At 38.8% G+C, this 21931-nt stretch overlaps 1 protein-coding gene and 1 long non-coding RNA gene across 2 annotated transcripts; one reads left to right on the top strand and one right to left on the bottom strand.

The window, feature by feature from the left end:
• Positions 1–4277: 4277 nt before the first annotated feature.
• On the top strand, positions 4278–5352 carry LOC112194499. The gene is made up of 2 exons (XM_024334731.1): positions 4278–4281; positions 5000–5352. Exons 1-2 carry the CDS (start codon positions 4278–4280, stop codon positions 5350–5352), a joined length of 357 nt encoding a protein of 118 aa, XP_024190499.1.
• Positions 5353–6591: 1239 nt separating this feature from the next.
• Positions 6592–8996, bottom strand: LOC112191496. The gene is made up of 3 exons (XR_002932969.2): positions 8184–8996; positions 7301–7342; positions 6592–7167 (listed from the first exon to the last, which is right to left on the bottom strand). It is a non-coding gene; the product is annotated as an uncharacterized LOC112191496 (long non-coding RNA).
• Between the last annotated feature and the right edge of the window lie 12935 nt (positions 8997–21931).

Here is a 21931-nt window from a genome sequence, read left to right as displayed (position 1 = left end):
GGCCCCTTCCAGGTGAAAGGAGAACCAGTGAACCCTAGATCAATCAGATCACATTCAGTCAACACGTCCCGGAAAGGCTGCATCTGGTTTTCACGTCGCACCACCCCACCCTCCTTCTCCGATGCATGTAACAATTCATTCATGTCACCGATCACCACCCACGGTAGGGCAGACTCCTCACCCAAAGAGCGAAGCAAATTACACGTGAGATGACGGGAAGCCGTCACCGAATGTCCATAAAAACCAGTCAATCTCCAGGCTATACCCGAACCGTCAGTAGCCCTAATCTCCACATCGATGTGGTGGGCAGACTTCGAGCGAAGAACAACATCCAAATCATCCGCCCAAAACATAACAATCCCCCCTGATTGCCCCTCACTCCAGACCGCTTCGCAATTGCGAAACCCTAGCTGCAGTCGCAGACTGTTCATGTACTCCCAATCATCCACTTTGGTCTTAGAGATGAAGATAATGGAAGGACGCTGCTGTTGAATGAGAACCTTCAACGCCTGAACCGCCGCCGGGTTGTTTAATCCACAGCAATTCCATGCTAAAACCTCCATATTAGGGTTTTGGGTGCCGCGTTCGTCAGAGAGAGAACGCCTCTAATGTTGTGATAACTCTATTAAGTTTTCTTAATTACCCTTGTCCATAAAAATTCTAATAAAGTCTTCTTGTTTTTCTTTTTAGACTATTTTACCCTCATTTCTTTGTTACATAGAGATAGAGAAGCTATAGGAGACTTCATCAGAGTCCGATCACGGGTCGTAAAATTCCGGTCACCGGCCGCCACCCACTGAATTTATTTGAAAACCTCACTGGAGGTCCCGAAAGAAGTCATCGGAGATCTCATAGGTCGCCGGAAAAATTTATTGCCCTCAAATAGACCTTTATTGCCCCCTAATAAACCTCTATTACCCCTCAATAGACATTTATTGGGGGGCAATTAATGTTTATGAAACTTTATTGAAAGTCCCTTGATCTCATATGGGGCCAAAGAGGTCTATTGCCACCCTCAAGAAACCTCTATTACCCCTCGGTAGACCTTTCGATCGTCGGAATAAGAACTAGTCTCTCTAAAATTAGATAAATAAAACTTTTATTAAAGAAAAAATGAGGAGATTACATCAATTCAAAACATTTATTGCCCACCAATAGACCTTTAACAGACCTCTATCGCCCCCAATAGTCCTTCATTGCCCCCATTCTATTAAAAAAAAAAAGAACAAATGTATAATGAAAACAAGACCAAATTGTATAAAACTTTTTTTTTCTTTTCATTTTTCTTTCATTCTCGGAGCCCACAAAAAAAATTGATTTAAAAAATTGATTTAGGCACCCAGAGCACCCAGAGATGCTCTGGGCACCCGAGTTGGATGCCTCGCTGGTGCTTTGGAGCTCTGACTCCGAGATTGCCTACCAGGTCTGATTTCAAAGGCATGCCGAAGGCGGTGGAGAGGTTCAAGGTGACGTACCAGAGCTGCCCAACTCCGAACTCGCTCAAGCTTCTCGGCTGCAACGATTTACCAAGCAAGGTTCTCCACAGCTTCACGGAACCGGAATCAGATTTGGAGGTGAGAGGCGTCGTGCTAGAGAGAGAGCGAAGAGAGACGACGGTGTTCATATCGACCGGCTTGGCTACCAGAATCGAAGAAACGACGATGTGAATGAGAGAGAGAGAGAGAGAGAGAGAGAGAGAGAGAGAGAGAGAGAGAGAATGAGCCGTAATTCATTAATTGAGTTGGGGGTAAAATGGCCATTTGCTATTAAATTGTGTATGTGAGAACAAAAATCTGTTGCTGGGTTAAGTGGAATAATTTTTGCTCATTTTAGTACTTTTAGTCAAGACCCAAAATTTCATGGATCGGAAGAATTTCTGGACTGAACTAGTACACTACCTTTGGCCGAAATAACAATATTAAATATAGAAAGAAATCGCACTATTTGTCATGTGTGTGCTGCGGCAGGCCGATAGGCAATAGATTAATAGAAACTAGAAATGCTTGCCCGCGCATTGCCGCGGGAGTTAGAATTGTTAGAGTTTGAATAGAAATCGGTTTCTATTGAGGAGGATTAGATTTGTCTCAAAGGGATCTGTCAAGGATTTTCTTCCTCACTCGGATCCATCTCAAGGGGATATTACCTCTCTAAGATTGTCTTCCTCACTCGGATCCATCTCAAGGGGATTTTCACCTCACTTGGATCTTCCTCAATGAGATTTCCAAACGGTGGTGGAATAGAATTCAGTTTTTGAACGGTTGAATTCAAAAGCACAAGTCTGATCAACTTACTTTTTGAATTTGAACTAAAGAGGTTATTGAAAGGCAACTTACCTCTTCAATTTAAACTGAAGTGGTGTCTCAAACATTATATAAACCCAACAGGTCTTCCTCTCACATACACAGATTTATTTTTCCTTCCTTTCCTTCAGAGAGAAAAACACTTAGTACGTTCGCTAGAATCTAAGGTCTGGTGCTAGGCTCTTGGATTATCGATAGTTGTATCCTGGTGGATAGAAGCCTAACGAACTACAAGCACTGAGTAGGGGTGAAATTCTGTCTAAAGGACATTGCCAATCTGCAAGCCTCTATCGAATCACAAGTCAGTTTCTCTTGCAATTACAATTCCTTTATCTCAGATACATGTTGTGTATTGTAATCCATATACTATTGTATAAATTATTGTTGTAATTACTTATACATTGTAGAAGCATATTTTCAATTCATTGATACAAATCCAACAAGAATTGTGAGTGAATTGTTTACAGAAGTGAAGAGAGGGACGTTGGCCTCACTTTCTATGATTCAAGTAACAGCATTTTAGTTCATTAGCACAAATAATAGATCAAGAACTCTTCAGGCCTTTAAGAGCAAATTATGGTTGTCTCTCAATCTTTACTGTCTAACCGGAGAGAGCATATATAAAGAGAGAGCAAACGTATTTTCAAGCTTCTTGATAACCAAGCAAAGGCATTCAGATCTTTGACAGATGCTCCAAGTATCATCGTATATTCAAGTGGCCTGTATTTTAAAGAAAGGCATGTAGATTAGAGTTCTTAACATACCTCGTTAATAAATCCTCCTAAAATATACTATACAATAGCAATCATTAGAAAAGGAGTACATCCTGTACTATTAATGCCAAAGTTTACAAATCTATAGACAACTTCTATTTGCATAGGATGAATGGTGTAGGAAGGTTCTGGAAACTCATGTAAAATGTGCAATCTGGATAAGCACACTTTACCTCTGTATTTCTCAAGTCTTCCTCTTTGTGTCTCAGTCATGACAATTGGAAGTGAATGGATCCCTGCAAACACAGACGATGAAAATCATGAAATTAATCCATGATTTTCTCCCATTTGAAATGATGCTATTAGTACTAAGGTAATCAAGCTCAAGCTTATTCACCGGCAAAGAGAAAATGTTGCCCTAACGCGTGCAAGGTACTTTCTATAAGATTTCATTCTAGTTATGCTATATGATGCATCTCAGACATGTCTGATTTCTGCAATTGTTTCTGTGTAGGTGTTGCCTTTGGATATTGGGGAATGGTTCAACTTTGATTACTAGCGACTCTGTTTGGAAGAAGCTAGCCCTTTATGCCAAGAAACGGAACTGTTTTTATATTGCTGATGAAGACAGCAACTTGGCTCAGGCTATTACAGCTGCCCTGCTGGAGCTTGACCAACTTCATTCTCTGCTTAATATCGACTCTATGCTGTTCAAAAACGCTATATGGAAGGTGAGCTGCTACTTTCCCAAATTTTTCCCTATTGTAAACTTGACATTGTCATAGCATACAACAATCAGCCCTTTATTGAGAGTATCGGTCTATTAACATTATACTAAAAGAAGGGAGAAAATCGTTAAGTAAACAGGATAGATTAATGGGGAGTTACATAGCTAAATGGAATTCACCGTACCTGTGTATTCTCTAATAAAATGCAGTATGCTGTTCAGTTGTTGAAATAGGATCAATGTTCCTCATCAGATTGCCAAAAAAATAAATATATTTCTCATCAATAGTTTCACGACCTATAATTATTTCTCATTTCTTTCCCACATAGGTTCGCTTCACCGATGACTTATTGAATTCCATAACAAAAATTAAAGACATTGATTCTTCTGGAAGTGCTTGCGTTATTAACCAAGCTTTCGAGTGGATGACACCAACCTCAGAAGGATAAAGGAAATTTAGTGTATGATGGGACTTCTGCTCAACTGTTAGAGAAGTATAAAATCAAAGGGCACTTGAATCTCATTTGGACTGTAGATATGGGTGAGCATCTATTCCAATTTTTTTAATCAAATAAAAGTAAATTTGAACTAAATGATACATAACTCTATTTGCTATAAATATTGGTTTTGGCAAATAGGAATCAACTACCATGTAGAAAAATGGATGAATAATTTTGAGCATGAAATCTTTTCCTCGTCTTTACTGTAGGTGCTCATGTCGTTTAGTGATGCTGAAGTTTATTAGGCCTTAATTTAATTTTTAATAATCATAAACTTAAAACTCCAAATGTTTAATGCTGGAGGTTATTCTCAGCAGCACCATGTCATCATGTAGGTCATGCTTTTGGTCACACATATTATTCGCTTTCACTTGTTCATGTCGATAGGTGATGTTGAAGTTCATGTTCTGAAAAAGGGGCATTAGTTTTCAATAGAAAAGATGGTCATATTCATATTCATTACCGGATATATTTTGGAAGCATATATATGAGTTAATGTACCACTTGCTTCAATAGGGAGACAGCGAAAGCAGTAAAACTGATTATTCGTTCGAAAAGCAACGTCAATCAAACAGAAAGATTGTTATGGAAAATAAAGGCTGAAGACAAAGTGAAGGATTTCAGCACTTGCCTTGAAGCTGACCGTGTGGAGTTCTTTTCAAAACCATCATCATTACTAAAATAAGCCAGAAGCATCTACTTCCACTGACATGTGAGTCATACCTACCTATTCTGAATTTCTGATATGCATTTTGGAAGTCACTCCGCGGTTTGCTGGTCCTTTTGAGGTTTCGGATGTAGTTGGTGAACATTCTTATCGAGTAGCTCTTCCAGCTAAACTATCCGGTGTCCGTGATGTATTCCATATCTCTGTTTTGAAGAAAAACCATGAAGATGCTTCACATGTTTTGAATTGGAAAGATTTGAAAATTCACAAAGATCTATCCTATGACGAGAGGATGGTTAGAATTGTTGATGAAAAAGAACAAATTCTTCCTGGTAGGAGCATTCGCTTGGTGAAAGTGTTCTGGCAGTATCATGGGATCGAGGAAGCAACATGCGAGTTGGAGACTCAAGTCATGGCTAAATATCCAGATTTGTTTGTGCTTTAGCTAATGCATATAGTTTTTTACTATTTTGGCTAGGAAAATGTGAACTGTTTAATCCAAAACTTCGTGCTGTGTTAGTACTTTAATGAAGTTTCTTATCTATGAAGTTTGTTGTATTTCTAATTTAGATCCTTTGTCCAAAAGAAAAAGAAAAAACTAAAAGAGACATTGAAAATCCGTGGCATATTCCGGCTTAAATACAAAACAAACGAACTACTTTCCAGATCTCAGTCTCTTCAGTTTTTTTTCTAACAGAGACAGAAATATGTGAGTGATGCATTCTCAGCATGGTTCGATCAAATTCAAGGATACGTCCAAAGGCAAGTTCGGCCATGAATCCTGCGGTACATAATGCCTATGTATAATTTAGAGGTGTGGTCGTTTAACCATATCACCAACTGATGCATCACTGGTCCATGGTCCTCTACCCTTATATAATAATTGTCCAAAGATATGCAAAAATCTGAACATAGTGTCGCATCTCAATTACTCCTTCTAATGCTTTACAATTGCAACTAATCGAAGTATACACAAAATGTAACTACATATTATAACAACTGAACATGATATATATCATTAACAGATCCGTATAAAGAAGCATGAAATGCTAAAAATATCCCCTTGTATGACCATTCAAGCTACAAACTATACCTACATCATCCCAGATGCTTTTCATGTCCTTGAAGCAAGTTCTACTCGGGACAACATCACGGTCCCCTATTTCACAATTAATGAGCAGATGGAAGTCCAAAATATACAGACAAAATAAGACTACAAATAATAAGCTTCAAGCAACAAGGGTTCTCACACCCGCTTTCCCTTCAGCTTTATGGTAGGCATGGCTTGCTCATTAGTTGGTATTCTGGTGGTGGTGAACAGTGAATTTGCTCTCAAACTCCCAAAAAAAAAAACGCACGCACATGTTCACACAGATCTTAGAAAGTCTAATTTTCTCTAATATTGGTGTGTTATAGCACATGGGGTTTTCAGCATTCGGTATATGCTTCTCACACAGCGGACCCTGATTGGGTCCCCCATATCTCATTTAGGATCCCAAGTGCCTCAAGTAACGGTCAGCAGCTCATAAATATCTAAGCTAAAAAAGAGTGCCTATTTATCATTAGCAACAGTGATAATAAAACAAGTAAGAATGAGTGATTACACAAGTTCAAATCGCAAGTATACACAGCAATACAAGAGAGCTGATAAATAGCCGCTAAATATAAATGTTGAACAATCAAATTAAGCACAGAAGATGCTAAATTGGAGAGGGGGGAATACAGTGAAATGCTAAACGAAAAATAAATAGCAACGAAAAGTTGCTGAGGTATCTTGAATTTTGTTGCATAGGGTTCATCTAGCAATCAGGATTCTCTCCTGCATTGGTAATTCACTATAATATATGTACAGAAACTCCCTGCTTTCAGATTGGGGCAGAGGTTGCAAAGGAGGAGTTAATCAAGGAAATTGGGAAGCATAATCGAATAGGGAACTTCATATTTTTGTTACTTCCAAAGAATCAAGTTTTGGTTTATAACCAGAAGAAGAAAAAGAAATTTAGAAAATAAATACAGCAGAAGTACATTCAAAAGGAGAAACAATCAGATTCACCTAAATTCTCAGTTCTCGATCAGTCTCACTCTCACAATATCGACATAGTACCCAGGTAGACACGTATACCATACAAGTTGAGTCTCTGGAATCAGCCTATAATCAGGGAATCTCACCTCAACATTATCTCCATACAAGTTGAGTCTGTGGTTTTCATTATTAAAACTTGGGCAGGGTACTTGTTTCTAGCATTACAGGCTATGTCACCTGCCAGCATAAGTATTATCCTCTCATCAGGTATTCCAAGTGGCTAACCGTCCTTTAAATCAAAAGAAAACATAACTATTTACATGAGAAAAGAAAAAAAGATCATCTAGGAGGAGAAGATCTGTGTGCTTACCTGTACAGGGATAAAGTATTGGCCATGTGTCGATAATTAAACCTGACAAAAAAAAAAAAAAATTTGGAATCAAAAGGTCAAATTGCCATTCAACAGAACTATTACAACTCAAGATTTTTGCACTACCTCAGTATGATTCTTAAAGAATATAGTAGTGACAGAATGAACCCTTCAGATGTAACTACTTGTCTTAGTACCCTTTTGTAATGATGCAAACAAAGTCATGAGGCAGAACAAAAGATGAAATGTCTGTGGTTTCTTACATCCGACAACACTAAATTATGTGGATACAGAAGCTTCATTCAGCTCTGCCCAGCCGCAAAGTAGCTGTCTATTACACAAGTTTAAACTGATTCCTAAGCCGAAGTTAACTTAGAATACTGGTACTACTTTGCTTCCAAAACCAGAAAATGGTTATGGTCACATGAAGCATATCTTCCAACTTCTCTTCTTTTGCATTGTTGATAGTGCACAACTTAAGCAACTAAACATGAATGTATTCAAATGCACGTAAGTCCAAGAAGTCAAAACTAAGACCTTATAAGTTTCATATGAAGCACACCCCAAGTTTTGCAAATTTCACATCTTCTCAGAGAAGATCAACAATTAAAGCAAGCAACTTTTTACAGGGGTATGATTCAGGACCAAAAGTGACAACATGGGTATCAATTTTTTAAACAAAAAACTGTTAATACAGATTGATCAAACTAAAATGAAGCTTTGAATTATAGTTTGAAACAAGATGTGAAACCTGAAGAGGCAATGACCAGTTGTAAAGCATAAGTGTAGAAAAGATTATAATTTCAGCAAATTAAACAGCACTAGACTGTGACAATAGAAGAAGAAACTAAACTAGCAATTGCAAATAAATGAAGAGGCATACTGGGGCTCAACAGGGTTGAGGAGGCACTTCCTCCACCAGAGTTGGCATTGGGTAGCGGCAGAGGGGACACATGTGACTGATCTCCAGTGACTGGACAATGCAATGTTCATGATAATAGTGCGAACAGGGCAAGTGGATAACCATTTGATCAACACTGAAATCCTCCAAACAAATAACACATGGATCTTCAAAAGGCAACGTATGATCGAAGTTCACTCTCTCCAGGGCTTCAATCGATGACCTTGTCGCGGGAACAAGATTGGGCTTATACATGTCCATGGATTCAGATACGGCATCGCTGCCGAATAGAAAAGTCATGTCCCATATGGCCACGTCAATAGGCAGCTCGGTGGAGACTGTGGCGTCAAGCACCTCCAGTAACTTGTTGATGGCATTGGGATGTTCCTCCTCGGGGACACGCATGAGTGACAGAGATTCTGCGATTAATTGTGTGCACCTAGTCCTGTAGGGGGATGAAACATTCTGGACAGATCGGAGGTTGACCCAAAATTGTCTCAAATCTAGGAGCGCTCCTCCCAAATAACTGGGTAATCAAGGCTACTGCGGCTCCCAATTGCCCTCGAAAACCTTACTTTCAATATAATCCTCGCTCACCTCCCCCCGATCTGGGTATGGGCTACTTTCTTGTTTCACTTTGGTGGATAACCGAAGCACCACCATCTCCTCCATCAGCTTCGAACAACTTCGTCACCTTGATCTATCTAGGGTAGACACCAGGATTTTATTTATACGCTATAATTGGTCGGTCTTCCACACCCATAAGGAAACAAATTCTCATGTAATCTGGATTCCAGGCATATTCCAGGAAAAACAAAAATAATTATATGAAAACATTTACTCTTATAAATTAATTTGAGTATAAGTGTATATTTGAATGTTATTTTAGCTATAAGGTCACCAATTAATTTTTTCTCTCATAAAACCACTAGATTAAAAATGGTGTTATATTTTGGATATAAAAAACCAACATATTTACATAAATGCCACTAGAGTAAAAAGTCAACAACCATTCTCTCTTTCTCCTCTCTGGCGAGGTCTCCGGTCAACTCCGGCAGACCTCTGACTGGTCTCTGGTCAACTTTCAGCGACTACAAAAACTACTGTCACTAACAAAAAGTCAACAACCATTCTCTCTTTCATCAACTTTCAGCGACTACAAAAACTAGAGTAAAAAGTCAACAACCATTCTCTCTCTCTCCTCTTTGGCGAGGTCTCCGGTCAACTCCGGCCGACCTCCGACTGGTCTCTGGCCAACTTTCAGCGACTACAAAACCTACTGTCACTAACACCAAAAGCTACTGTCACTAGCAATAAAAACTACTCTGATGAGATTTTAGGCAACCTCCGGTGAGGTCACAAAAGCTACTATCACTAGCAATAAAAGCTACTGTCACTAGCAACAAAAGCTATGCTGGTGAGATTTCTGGCGATGTCACAAAATTTATTATCACCAACAACAAAAGCTACTATCACAAACAAAAGGTACGCTGGTGAGATTTCCAACGAGGTCACAAAAGCTACTGTCACCAACAACAAAAGCTATTGTCACCGACACAAAAAGATACTCTCACCAACAACAAATGGCTATTGTCATCATCACCAGCAACAAAAGCTACTCTCATCAATGCCAAAAGTTATAACCAAGCAGGACAAAAACTACTATCACACAGAACAAAAGCTACTCCAAGAGATTGAGAGAGCTATTCTCAACGACTAACAAATCTATGGAAATGTAAAAGATACAACCAAAACAAAAATGCTACTGCAATCGAGTAAAGAAAACATATTCAATGATATAAAAAGTATGCAACATTCAACAATGATATCACAATGTAAAAATTAACTTCCATAGTTGTCAAAAGTCACTACCATAGTGGTGAAAATCTATTACAATAGTTGTATAAAACTACCGTCAATATTGTAATGCTATTATCATTTTTCAATGGTGATGCTCTAAACCCATAGGCATAATTTTGCCACCTTCAGCACGTTCAACATTTTTTGGTTGGCCAAATAATCTCTTGGTCCATGGAGGCTTCAATATCCAAATTCACATGATTTTCGAAATTGACTACTACATATGCAAAAGAATTCTGCAATAACAGAGATACAACAAGATATTAGTATTTGAAATGAAAACTAAAAACAACAATGTATCGTTGTGCTGCAAACGTGGCACTCTTTATGTTTGAACCCAAAATGAGCATCTTGGCCTGACAAGACGTGTTTTGGAGAAATTGAGCCAATGTCAGTGGCTCAAGCTATATATTGTCGACAAGTTCAAAATATATTATTTAGAGGCTAAATAAAGCCTACCTGCAGAATTATGGAAGATTATGCAAGCTGCAAGAAAAGGCACGCCCATGCAAATATTCATACTCCATTCAATGAAGGAATATGGCAGGCACGTGGGGAAACATTCCACTACATTTCATGGTGGCCAATAGGGAAAACCTATCATGATTTCATTAGTGCTTAAGTGTTTAAACCACCATGATTCAATTAGTGTTTAAGTGTTTAAACCACCATGATTCCATTAGTGTTTAAGTGTTTAAACCACCATGATTCCATTAGTGCTTAAGTGCTTAACCCATCATGATTTGTTTAAGGCCAACCACTATGGCTTGGTAGCCTATATATAGAGGCTACAACGAAGTAACAAGACACACAATTCATCAATTAATCTCTACGATTATTCAAGCCTCTCCGGAGCAATCCCTTTCCTTCTCTCACCGGTGACCACACTCCAGTCCCAGAATCCTCAGGAGTCGACTGTCAGTGCCACCAAACCCTCTGTCAACGTGCTTCGGTCCTAGTCTCCTAGGGAGCCGACTGTAGTACCACGACCACAACGGTTACAGAACCAGCCAAGCAAGGGTAACACCCTCGCAAACCAGCCAAGCTAAAGTCACGCTTTAGCAAGTTCTCCCCACTTCCCAGTGATTTTCGCTCTGCTCGATCTATGACGTCGAGTATCGATTGTGTGATTTTGAAGAAGCTCAGCAAAAGTCCTCACCATAAGGCACAAAGAATCCTGCGACGAGGTTGGTACTCTCCTCATCCACAATCGCTCAAAAGAAGTCAGGTCAATGGACACCCCCGACGACCGCACCCAAATGGTGCTGGCAGGCCAGCGCAGAAAAGAGACTGTTGACCAGCTGCAACAAAACTGGAGCCAAACACTTTATCAACTAGATAATGAAAAATAAGCAATCTAAAAAACTACTTTCATAGGTACAAAAATCTACTATAGCACATGTACAAAGCTACTAAACCAGTAATAAAAAAAACTATTGACACAGGTATAGAAAACTACTGTAAAACATGTACAAAGCTACTGGACCAGTAAAAAAAGCTACTAACTAGGTATATAAAGCTATTGTAAAACATGTACAAAACTATTGGACTAGTAATAAAAAGCTATTGACACATGTACAAAAAACTACTATAACATATACAAAGTTACTGGACCAATAATAAAAAGCTACTGACATAGATACTGATTGCACAAAACCAACTTATTATACATGTTAATAGTGTAACACAAATTCCAACAAGAAATGGTAGAGATATGGGTCCGGCCCATATAGAAGAAGGATTTTCAAAATGTCACCATAAATCTTGAGCTGTCTCGCTAAAACCTCTTGAGCTGCTTGGTTTAATTATGACAGATGGTTGTTTACTGTGTATCAATGTGTAATTGTTTGTGCACTCACTAGTTATGGAAGGGTCCCTTACTTTTGTACACACTCACTACACATTTCTGTGCATCCTCTAAATAAACATTTCATCTATCAGCACAAAGATTCCAAACTAAAGAAATATGTATAGACCTCTAAAATGAATCAATGGACTTCAAAGGATGCAATCATTTATACACACTGATACACACAAAGGATGCAATCATTTATTTATTCGATAGATAAACAATGAAGCACCAAGGCATTGTTTTGAAAACCGAGACAATATATTTGTCAGACCTGTGCACCCTGTTCGTTATTACGTCTCCATCCTAAAGAACATATTGAAGCAAACCAGACTCCATAATTAAACTTAGAGATAATGATTAATTATACACTACAGAATTTTTATGTGAAGGCATTCTTTTCATGTTTAATAGCATGTAGTAGTATGCAAAGCCAAGCAAGCACAATCGAAGCTTATAGTCAAAATTTTATTAATAGTATTCTATAAAACTTCACAAATGTCAATCAACCAATATTGCTCCCATCAATTAATGAATATACATGAATCCAATGCCCTAATTGAATCCAATTTCAAATTAACCCCAAAAATTTCAACTCAAAACCCTAACATAGAAAGAATAGGGATTGACCGTGATGGCTGGACATTAGGCGCCGGTAGAGCATTGACAAAATTCACCAGCAAGAAGAAAGAGGTAAAAAGATGAGTGGCGCCACCGGAGATGAGCCGATAAGCCGGATCAACAACGTTGGACAACCAACGCTTCCCTTGCTCGGCTTTGTTCGGAGGCGGACGAGAGTAAGGAGTCGTCAGCGACTTGCGGGACGGTAGCTTGCGACTTGAGATCGTCGAGTTCGACATTCCAGATCGGCAACGCCAGGGCGAGAGAGAGCGAGAGAGAGAGAGAGAGAGAGAGAGAGAGAGAGAGAGAGAGAGAGAGAGAGAGAGAGAGTGAGAGAGAGTGATCTGTTTTCGAAAAACAGCTCTATCAAAGAAAGGGGGGAGAGAGAGAGAGAGAGAGTTGAGGGCAAAATTGGTGTAACAAAAAAGAAACTGATGCTTTTGAGCATTAAACTGGCCTGATGTGTGCAAAAAAAATTTAAGTGGCCTTATGACTAATATAAGTTTTAAAATGACACTTATATGTAACTGACGAAACACATTATGTTCCTTCGTCAAAGTAACTAATGAAGAGGGAATCAAGGAATTACGATTACAGCTCAATCAGCATTTACTATCATTATTGTAATTGATATTTCCATTGTAATTTTATCCTTTTATAAAGGGACTATCAAATGAAATGAAATAAGAGGTCAGGAGTTTGAGCCCCATCAAGGGTGGGAATGGGGTGGGGGTTTTTTTTTAAAAAAAAAAAAAAAAAAAAAAAAAATAGACCAATTCTCATTTACTTTTATACATTATTAGCACGAGTCTCTAGCCCTAGCTTCGAAGAGAAAAAAAAAAAAAAAAAAAAACCCAAACCCTAGAAAAAAAAAACTTTCTCTTCTTTCTACCGCCACCCTTAAAAAAAAAAAATTGTCCCTCTCAAGATCGGCTTCAGCTTTCCAAATCGCGGTCATCTTTTCAGAACAAGGTTTTTCAGTTCCTGGTGTCGTTGCCCAGTTCCCAATATCACTGCAAAGCACTCATACCGGCTTCCTCGGTTCAGACGACCCAGATCGTCAGCTTCATTTGTGAAGATCGCCGTCCTCAACTTCGGGTCTTGCTTCACGTCGCTCCACCTCCTTCGCGTTGCTCCCAGGTCCTCAACTTACCTAATTAATTTTTTTTTTCTTTTTTTGAGAGAAAGGAGGTCAGAATTTTATTGAACTTTGGAATAAACTAGGAAATGTAAGCCCACGCGATGCTCCGGGTTTTTTTTTCTAAAATTCTTCACTTTATCGGAGATATATTACAAATATCGTAGACCAGTGAGCGACTTTTTAACCACCTAGAGTATTTTTTTTGTTTTTATAAACCTATTATAACTTGTGATGTATAGGTTGAAGACAAACTTATTAAAAAAAATTATAAAAAATTAAAGAAACAAGAAAAAAAAAACAGATTTTATTTTATTTTATTTATAATGTGGAGCTCAAAATTACCCTTTCACCCCCTAAAAGAGGCCCACATAACATATTTAACGGCCAATTTGGACGGAGGTCCAAAAATTGGACACGGCTGATGAATTTGGAGAGTTCAAGAGTGTTACTGATTAAATTGAAACTAGAAGGACTAACATGATGACGACCCCTAACCTCAAGGGGGTAAACTGAAATTAGTCCTTACATAAAAGTAACATCTGTTGCTATTGCAGCAACCAAAAATGAAGGAGAGGAAGAAAAGTAATAATGTTTCTGTGCCCCATTAAGTATCCTCCTTAGTCCTTACTCATAAAGACTCTAATAAAGCTCTTTCATAATACCCAATTAAGTTTTTTTTTTTTTTTTTTTTTTTTGAGACTATTTTACCCTCAATCCTTTGTTACACAGAGAGAGAGAGAGAGAGAGAGAGAAGCCATTGGAGACTTTGCGTCTTCGCGAGAGTCCGGTCACTGGCCGCAACCCACCAAACTTCTTTGAAAACCTCGCCAGAGGTCCCTAAAGAGGTCATCAGAGATCTCATAGGTCGCTGGAAAAGTTTAATTAAACCCCAAATAGACCTTTACTGCCCCCTAATAGAAGAATAGTAAACCTCTATTACCCTCCAATAGACCTTTATTGGGGGGCAACATAGGTTTATGAAACCTCGCTGAAAATCCTTAAAAGTTGTCGAAGATCTCATATGGGGCCGGAGAGGTTTATTATCTCCGACTCCCCGCTAATAAATTTGTATTGCTCCCCAATAGACATTTCGGTCGCCGGAATGAGAACTTTTCTCCCTAAAATTAGACAAATAAAACTTTGATTAAGAAAAAAAAAGATTACATCGATTCAAAACATTTATTGCCCCCAATAAACCTTTAACAGACTTTTATTGCCCTCCATTAGCTCTCTATTTCCCCCCAAATATGTATATTAATATTTGATTTCTTTTTTGTCCTATATAACAAATATGTATATTAATTAAACCTACAAAATTTTTGACCCAAAAAAAAAATTGATTTGGGCACCCAGAAAAAAAAAATTGATTTGGGACCTAGAAAAAATAATTGACTTGGCAGAAACGTATAATTGAGAAACACAACAATAATTGACATTGCTAGCTTCAGTTTCACCTTCCTCACCAGTTTTATCATCCAGACTTCCGAGCACAGAAGAAGAAGAAGAGTCCAAACTCATCTGGGCATTCTCTTTTTGTGCTTTCAAATAATATATTCATATACAAGCTACATAATAGAAACAAGTTGCCATTACCTCAATACAAACTAGAGACTGTTGTTGCATAATCAAATCCAATGAAAAAAATTAGACTAAATATACGCTAATACCAATTGTAAGTGTAGTGTTGATCGAACTATAATGAATTACATTACATATTGCTCCAACCGTGGTTAATTGTTCTCATATTTTTGTTTTTTTTTTATTCTCAATATGTATTTCAATTTATAACCTTCGTATATTCACTATGCCAAAAAAGCTATCAGACGATAGAAGGTTGATTTTCTGTCATCTGATTTTTCAGACAACAGATAATGTTTGAATACATAGAAAACCATAATTGTTTCATTTTGAAGATATGAGTAGATTTAGACAACAATTAAATGTCGTTTAAAAAATATTGAAATTTCCTATATTGAACCCTAGCAGAAATTTCCGAATTCCCTCCAACAAGTTTTAGCCTTTTCCCTCTCAAATGCCCAAACATTATAGCTGACAGGTCAATGGGGTGTTATTCAAACAACATAATTTCTTATTTGTGTTTTTTTTTTTTTTTTTTAAAAGGGTATTGGAACCCAGCCTAGTCAGCCTCACGCCCGGTTCCATTTATTGAAATAGTAGTAAAATTTTGCATCGGGGGGACATTAAACCTAAACCCCTAGCTACATTTGAATTATAACAAGCATCCTCATAGAGAACATCCTGAATAATAGCAGGTGTCTCAACTAACCAAATATCATCAACATACGATAAACTAGCAAGGTGTGCTAATCGATTTGCAACACCATTTGCTTCACGGTAGACATGCCTACACTGTAGAGATATTATACCATGCATATAATGCTTACAATCATCTAAAATCCTCCCCATAGTAGACAAATCAGTAACATCACTAGTCAGATAACTTACCAATAATGAGCAATCCGACTCCAAATCAACCTCAGTCGAACCTTGATGGATGGCTAACAATAGGCTAGCACGGTAAGCTTCAACCTCCATTTGAAATGCAGAACCCGCGTGAGAGAAAGGCCTTGCCAAAGCTGCCACAAATCTCCCATGCTCGTCTCTAATGATCACCCCAACTCCACCTTGCCCGGACTCCTCTTGAAAAGTACCATCGATATTTAATTTTAGCCGCCCACAGGGGGACACCTCCAACGTTCCTTAGGACGTTGTTTTTGCACCAAGCTACTTTGATGTAGCCTCTGATATTCCTCCAAAGTAGTACTTGCCCAGCTCACCATGTGCATGGGGTTAAAGTCCCCACCTCTCCACAATATATTATTCCTTTCCATCCAAATAATCCATAAACTGACAAAAAACAAATCAACTTCTGGCTTACCAAGTGTAGAGATCACTTCTTGCATCCATTCAAATAAATTATTGCCGCAGAAGCTTCTAGGTTTCAAATTTAGGCCACCTACTCTCCATAAACACTCTAGAGCTTCACAGTATTTGTAGATATGAAAGTCAAATTCGACAGTGGTTTGGCAGAAAAGACAATTAGGATTTTCAATGGGCACCCTTTTTGACAATGCAACGCGCGTAGGCAAGATGCCACGCATCAATCTCCATGCAAATGTTCTGATTTTCGGAGGAACATTAGCCCTCCAAACTGCTTTCCAGTGCCACACCGGAGGAGATGATGTCGATGCTCTATCAGTTCTGCCTTCAGTATTACATGCAACTCGGTATCCACTTTTAACGCTATACACCCCTTTTTTATCAAAGTGCCACATCCAACGATAATCAATTTGTCACAAACTTAATGGAATACCCAAAATCAAATCACTCTCCATCTTAGTGAATAGTTCGTCAACCAATGGCTCAATCCACTCACTGTTCTCCGCATCGATGAGATCTACAACTCTCCACTCAGAGGTCCCCTCCATTGGCCGTGAAAAGGGTCTGAAGGAATAAGGCAAAGGCAGCCAAGGATCCCTTCATATATTAACCCTAGTTCCACTGCCAATTTGGTATCTCATTTCTTTTTCAAGTACTTCTCTGCCCGCAAGTATACTACGCCAAGTGAAGGACATGTTTTTCACAGGGGAAGCATGTAGAAAGTCAGAATTTGGGTAATACCTCGTCTTGAAGACTCTGGCTGCCAAGGAATCCGGGTTTGTTAGGAGCCTCTAGCCTTGCTTCGCCAAGAGAGACAGGTTGAATAACATCAAATTTCGAAACCCTAGTCCCCCCTCCTCCTTAGAAGCACATAGCTTTTCCCAAGCAACCCAATGGATTTTGTGAGCCTCCCCCTTATCTCCCCACCAAAACCTAGCCATGAGTTGGTGCATGTCATGACACAATTGCTTTGGGATTTCAAAACAACTCATCACATAGGTTGGGATAGATTGGATGACTGATTTGAGAAGTACTTCCTTCCCCGCTGCACTTAACGTTTTCTCCCTCCATCTTTGGAGTCTTTTTTCCACCTTTTCTTTTAGGAAACCAAATGCGTCAATTTTGGCATAACACTCGTTCACTATTTCCCATCCGTGCTCACTCATTCCTCCTCTCTCTTTTTCTCCTTCAGTGACATAATCCCCCTTATGATCAATTTCTCTCAGTGCTTGTTCAAATCCAATCATAATCAATGGAGCCAACGTCGTCCTTCTCCTTGCTTTCCATCTATGAGAAGAAGACCACCCAAATCTATCTCTACCGCCATCTCCTAAATACTCTCTCTCTCTCAAACCCTGTTCCTATCTTAACCTAAATTTCCCCATTCTCTCTCTCGACCTCAGTAGTGCCTTAAACCCATATCTCATCTCTCAAAAGATTAATTATAATTGGAAGGACCAAAGGATGTAGAAAGGGGATCTTGGTAGCAAAGGGGATCTCGCTCCATTCCTAGCATCTGCCAATCCCGACGGTCAGTTCGCTCTCTCCAACTCCAAGGACGGTGAGCTTAGTCTCCAGAAGATGGAAGCCTTCACCGAATCTCTCGATTTCTTCTTCAATCCAAGATAAACTCAAAGGCAGAGAAATTATGCAGTTCCGCGGCTCTTCTGGTACTGCCTGTACATACTAGGGAAGTCTTCACTAGGTTTGGCACTATCGGTGGGGGCCTTTCGGTACTCCCAGGCACTATGCCATGGGCCGGGTTCACGACCCACCATGGCGGGCCTCATATGGGATGTCACCCCGGCCATCCAGGGCTCGGGGCAAGGCCAGCACAGCCCATCTAATTACACAACAGGAGAGCTGATATGGCATCAGAAGAACAACCTGTGTCCCACCTCGAAGATAGAGGAAACTCCTTTACCATGTTCGAGTATTAAAGCATCAGTACAACTATCTTTTACGGGTAATAACTCCTTTATCCACTATTTACTTGATTCACTTATATATTAGTGTCTCACTCAAGCATCGGAGAGGCGTAAACCGTCCGGTACGGTTTACCCCTCTAATGCTGTGTTATTGGTTCAGGATCCGGGAGTTGAATCGGTACCCCAGACGGTATATCATTCTGTGTGAGGTACCCAGAGGAAGCCACCAGAAACACTGCCAAACCCAAAGATGACGAGGCTACTTGAGATGGCGACGAGCCCAGTTGTTGAAAGCATGTGGACGAGGCCAAGGTACCGGATCAATGAATCAATGCTTGATTCGATTTGATTTGAGTTTGTAATTTTGTGATATAATTTACACATTTTTGTTAAATTGTACTTGGTTTCCTCTGTTGTGTGTTTTCAGATTTGGTGTCTGTTGCATTTCATTTAACTTTTAGGTGAGGCTTCTTGACGTTTTTGATGGTCGCAATGGCTGGTTCTCGAAAGAAGCCTGATGGACTCTATACTTATGGAGTTATGGGTAAGATTGGTATGTCTATGTCACTGAAAATGGTGAGTTGTTTTGTTGATAAGCTTTTGGATTTGAGAATCGTGTGAGTTGTGATTTCCTTTTATTCTTTAAATTAGGTGCAAGAAGCTTGAAGTTTTATCAGCTTTTACTAATGCTGTAAGTATTTCACATTTTCTTTCTCTTGCCCTCCACTTTTCCAATAATTTTGGGAACTTTGTTTTTGCAATGTAGTTTCTCCAGTTTAGGTAATGATGCGTCTATTAGTATTTGAATAATATGGTTTGATTAGTTTCGATCACTCCCGTCTTACTATATTCTTGACATTGGCAGTTGTCCTCTTGTCTTTATTTCAATTTTCTTTCTATTGTTTCTTGCTTTCAAGTCAAACTAATTTTCTTTGTTCTAGGTGGTTAAAGCTTTGTTATTTTCATTTATTTTGTGCTACTATATCTTTGTGTTCTGTGTGTTTAATTGTCTACCTTTATGTTTTTATTTTTTTTGTTTTGGGGAGCAGTGAGGTGTGTAGAGTTGAGTCGGTTAAATTAATGGCAGATTTGGTAGGGCCTGGATTGTACAGCTGCTGCAATTGGTGAAACCATGTTCACTTCATGATGATATAGTTCCTAAATCTTTTCAGGTGAGCCACAACAACATTAAAGTTGACTTGTTTGATGTTTTTGTTGTTGTTATTAGTTCATCTCAATATTGATCATTGATTGTTGAGAAGGTTAACTTATGGGTTTAAGAATCAAGTGGTTTTGAAATAGGGTAAATTTTCGTAAGAAAAATGATCTTGTGTAGAAGAATTACAGTTGGGGGTGGCAACTTTATGTGTGTAGGTTTGTTTGCGTGATCAATATAAGATGATAAACTTTATGTCTTGATAATAGATTCATATCTGACAAACATAAAGCGAAACCTGAATTAGATAGAAATAAGAATTCTGATTGTGTATACATAGTCATTTGATTATAATTAATCTTCTATAGATTCTGATGATAGCTTTGGGTATAGTAGTAGAAAAGAATACTTCAATTCAGGGTTAATTCGATAAATCTATTCATCCCACAATGGAGATATATATATACAAATACAAAGGAGTAGTCTAACTCTAATAGGAAACAATCTTTCCATAATTACAGGATATTCTAATTAAATAAAATCCTAATTACATTCAGATTTACAGCGATTCTACACTCCCCCTCAAGTTGGTGCATAGATGTCTATCATGCCCAACTTGTCAACCGAGCTGTCAAATACCTTCCTGGACACTCCTTTAGTAAGAACATCAGCTAATTGCTCCTCTGAGTTTACAAATGGAAAGCGAATAACCTTTCTATCAAGATTTTCTTTAATAAAATGACGGTCAACCTCCACATGCTTTGTTCTATCATGCTGAACTGGATTATGTGCAATCTCAATGGCAGCTGTATTATCACAATGCAAATCCATAGGCTTTTTAAGCTTGTAACCCAGGTCCTTCAAGACATTACGAATCCACAATATTTCACATACTCCATGTGCCATACCTCGGAACTCAGCTTATGCACTTGATCTGGCAACGACTTTTTGTTTTTTGCTACGCCAAGTGACAAGGTTCCCTCCAACAAAAGTGAAGTACCCAGATGTAGAACATCTGTCTGTTTTATCACCAGCCCAATCTGCATCTGTGTACCCAACAACTTCCAATTCATCTTTTTTCTGAAACAGTAACCCTTTACCTGGCGCCCTCTTCAAGTACCTCAAAATATGAAAGACTGCATCCATATGCTCTTCACTAGGACAATGCATAAATTGACTAACAACACTCACAGCATAAGCAATATCAGGTCTAGTATGTGAAAGATAAATCAACCTTCCTACAAGACGTTGATACATTCATGCCAAACAAGGAAGCACGAACAACTTCCATCAACTGCATGTTCTTCCGTTCTGCTAAACCATTCTATTGAGGAGTATAAGAATTGGAGGTTTGATGACGAATTCCATGTGACCGGCAAAACTCAATCATAGGGCCATTCACAAACTCTCCACCATTGTCAGACTGAAACACTCTGATGGATTGTTGATACTGAGTTGCCACCATTTTGTGAAATTCGGTAAACATTCCAAATACATCACACTCTTATTCTTCAATAATGACACCCATGTCATGCGAGTGCAATCATCAATAAATGTTACAAAATACCGAGCTCCAGAAAGAGAAGGAATTTTCGCAGGACCCCAGACATCGGAGTGAATCTTCATAAAAGGAACAGGACTTTTATTAAGACTTGGTGAATATGAAATACGGTGACTCTTGGCCAGTTCACAGATGTCACAGTGGAAATCCAAATCACTAACAACTGAAAACAATTGAGGTTGCAGCTTCTTAAGATAACAAAAGGATAGATGACCTAAACGGCGATGCCATAACCATACAGCTTCCTTCGCATTCTCTACCCCGTTGATCTGATTAGCTTGTCCCAAAAGATGCTTCTGTTTCTTTCCAATCTCTGTCAGATCCAGATAGTATAATTTCCCCCTTCTAACACCATAACCAAGAATCCGTCGAGTCAGAATGTCCTGAAACACACAGAAAGACGGATAGAAGGTCACAATACATGCAAGAGCTAAAATAACTTGACCAACATACAAGAGATTATAAGCTAGTGATGGAACAACTAAGACAGATTCAAGGGTTAAGGTATCAGATAAAGCAATAGAACCTTCTCCGATGACCGGAGTTGGAGTACCATCAGCAGTAGAGACAACGTCTTGAGGGGAAAGTCTAAGGTTTTTCACAAGACTTGGGTCATTGGTCATATGGTCGGATGCACCTGTATCAATTATCCATGTACTATTAAAAGTAACCTTACCCTTCATACCTGACTGCGCTACATTAGCGGAGGCATT

The sequence above is a fragment of the Rosa chinensis genome, chromosome 3 (assembly GCF_002994745.2).
Source record: "Rosa chinensis cultivar Old Blush chromosome 3, RchiOBHm-V2, whole genome shotgun sequence".
In the NCBI taxonomy this organism is placed as follows: Eukaryota; Viridiplantae; Streptophyta; class Magnoliopsida; order Rosales; family Rosaceae; genus Rosa; species Rosa chinensis.
Note: the sequence above shows the minus strand (reverse complement) of the source record. Positions and strands in the feature narration are given on the sequence as shown.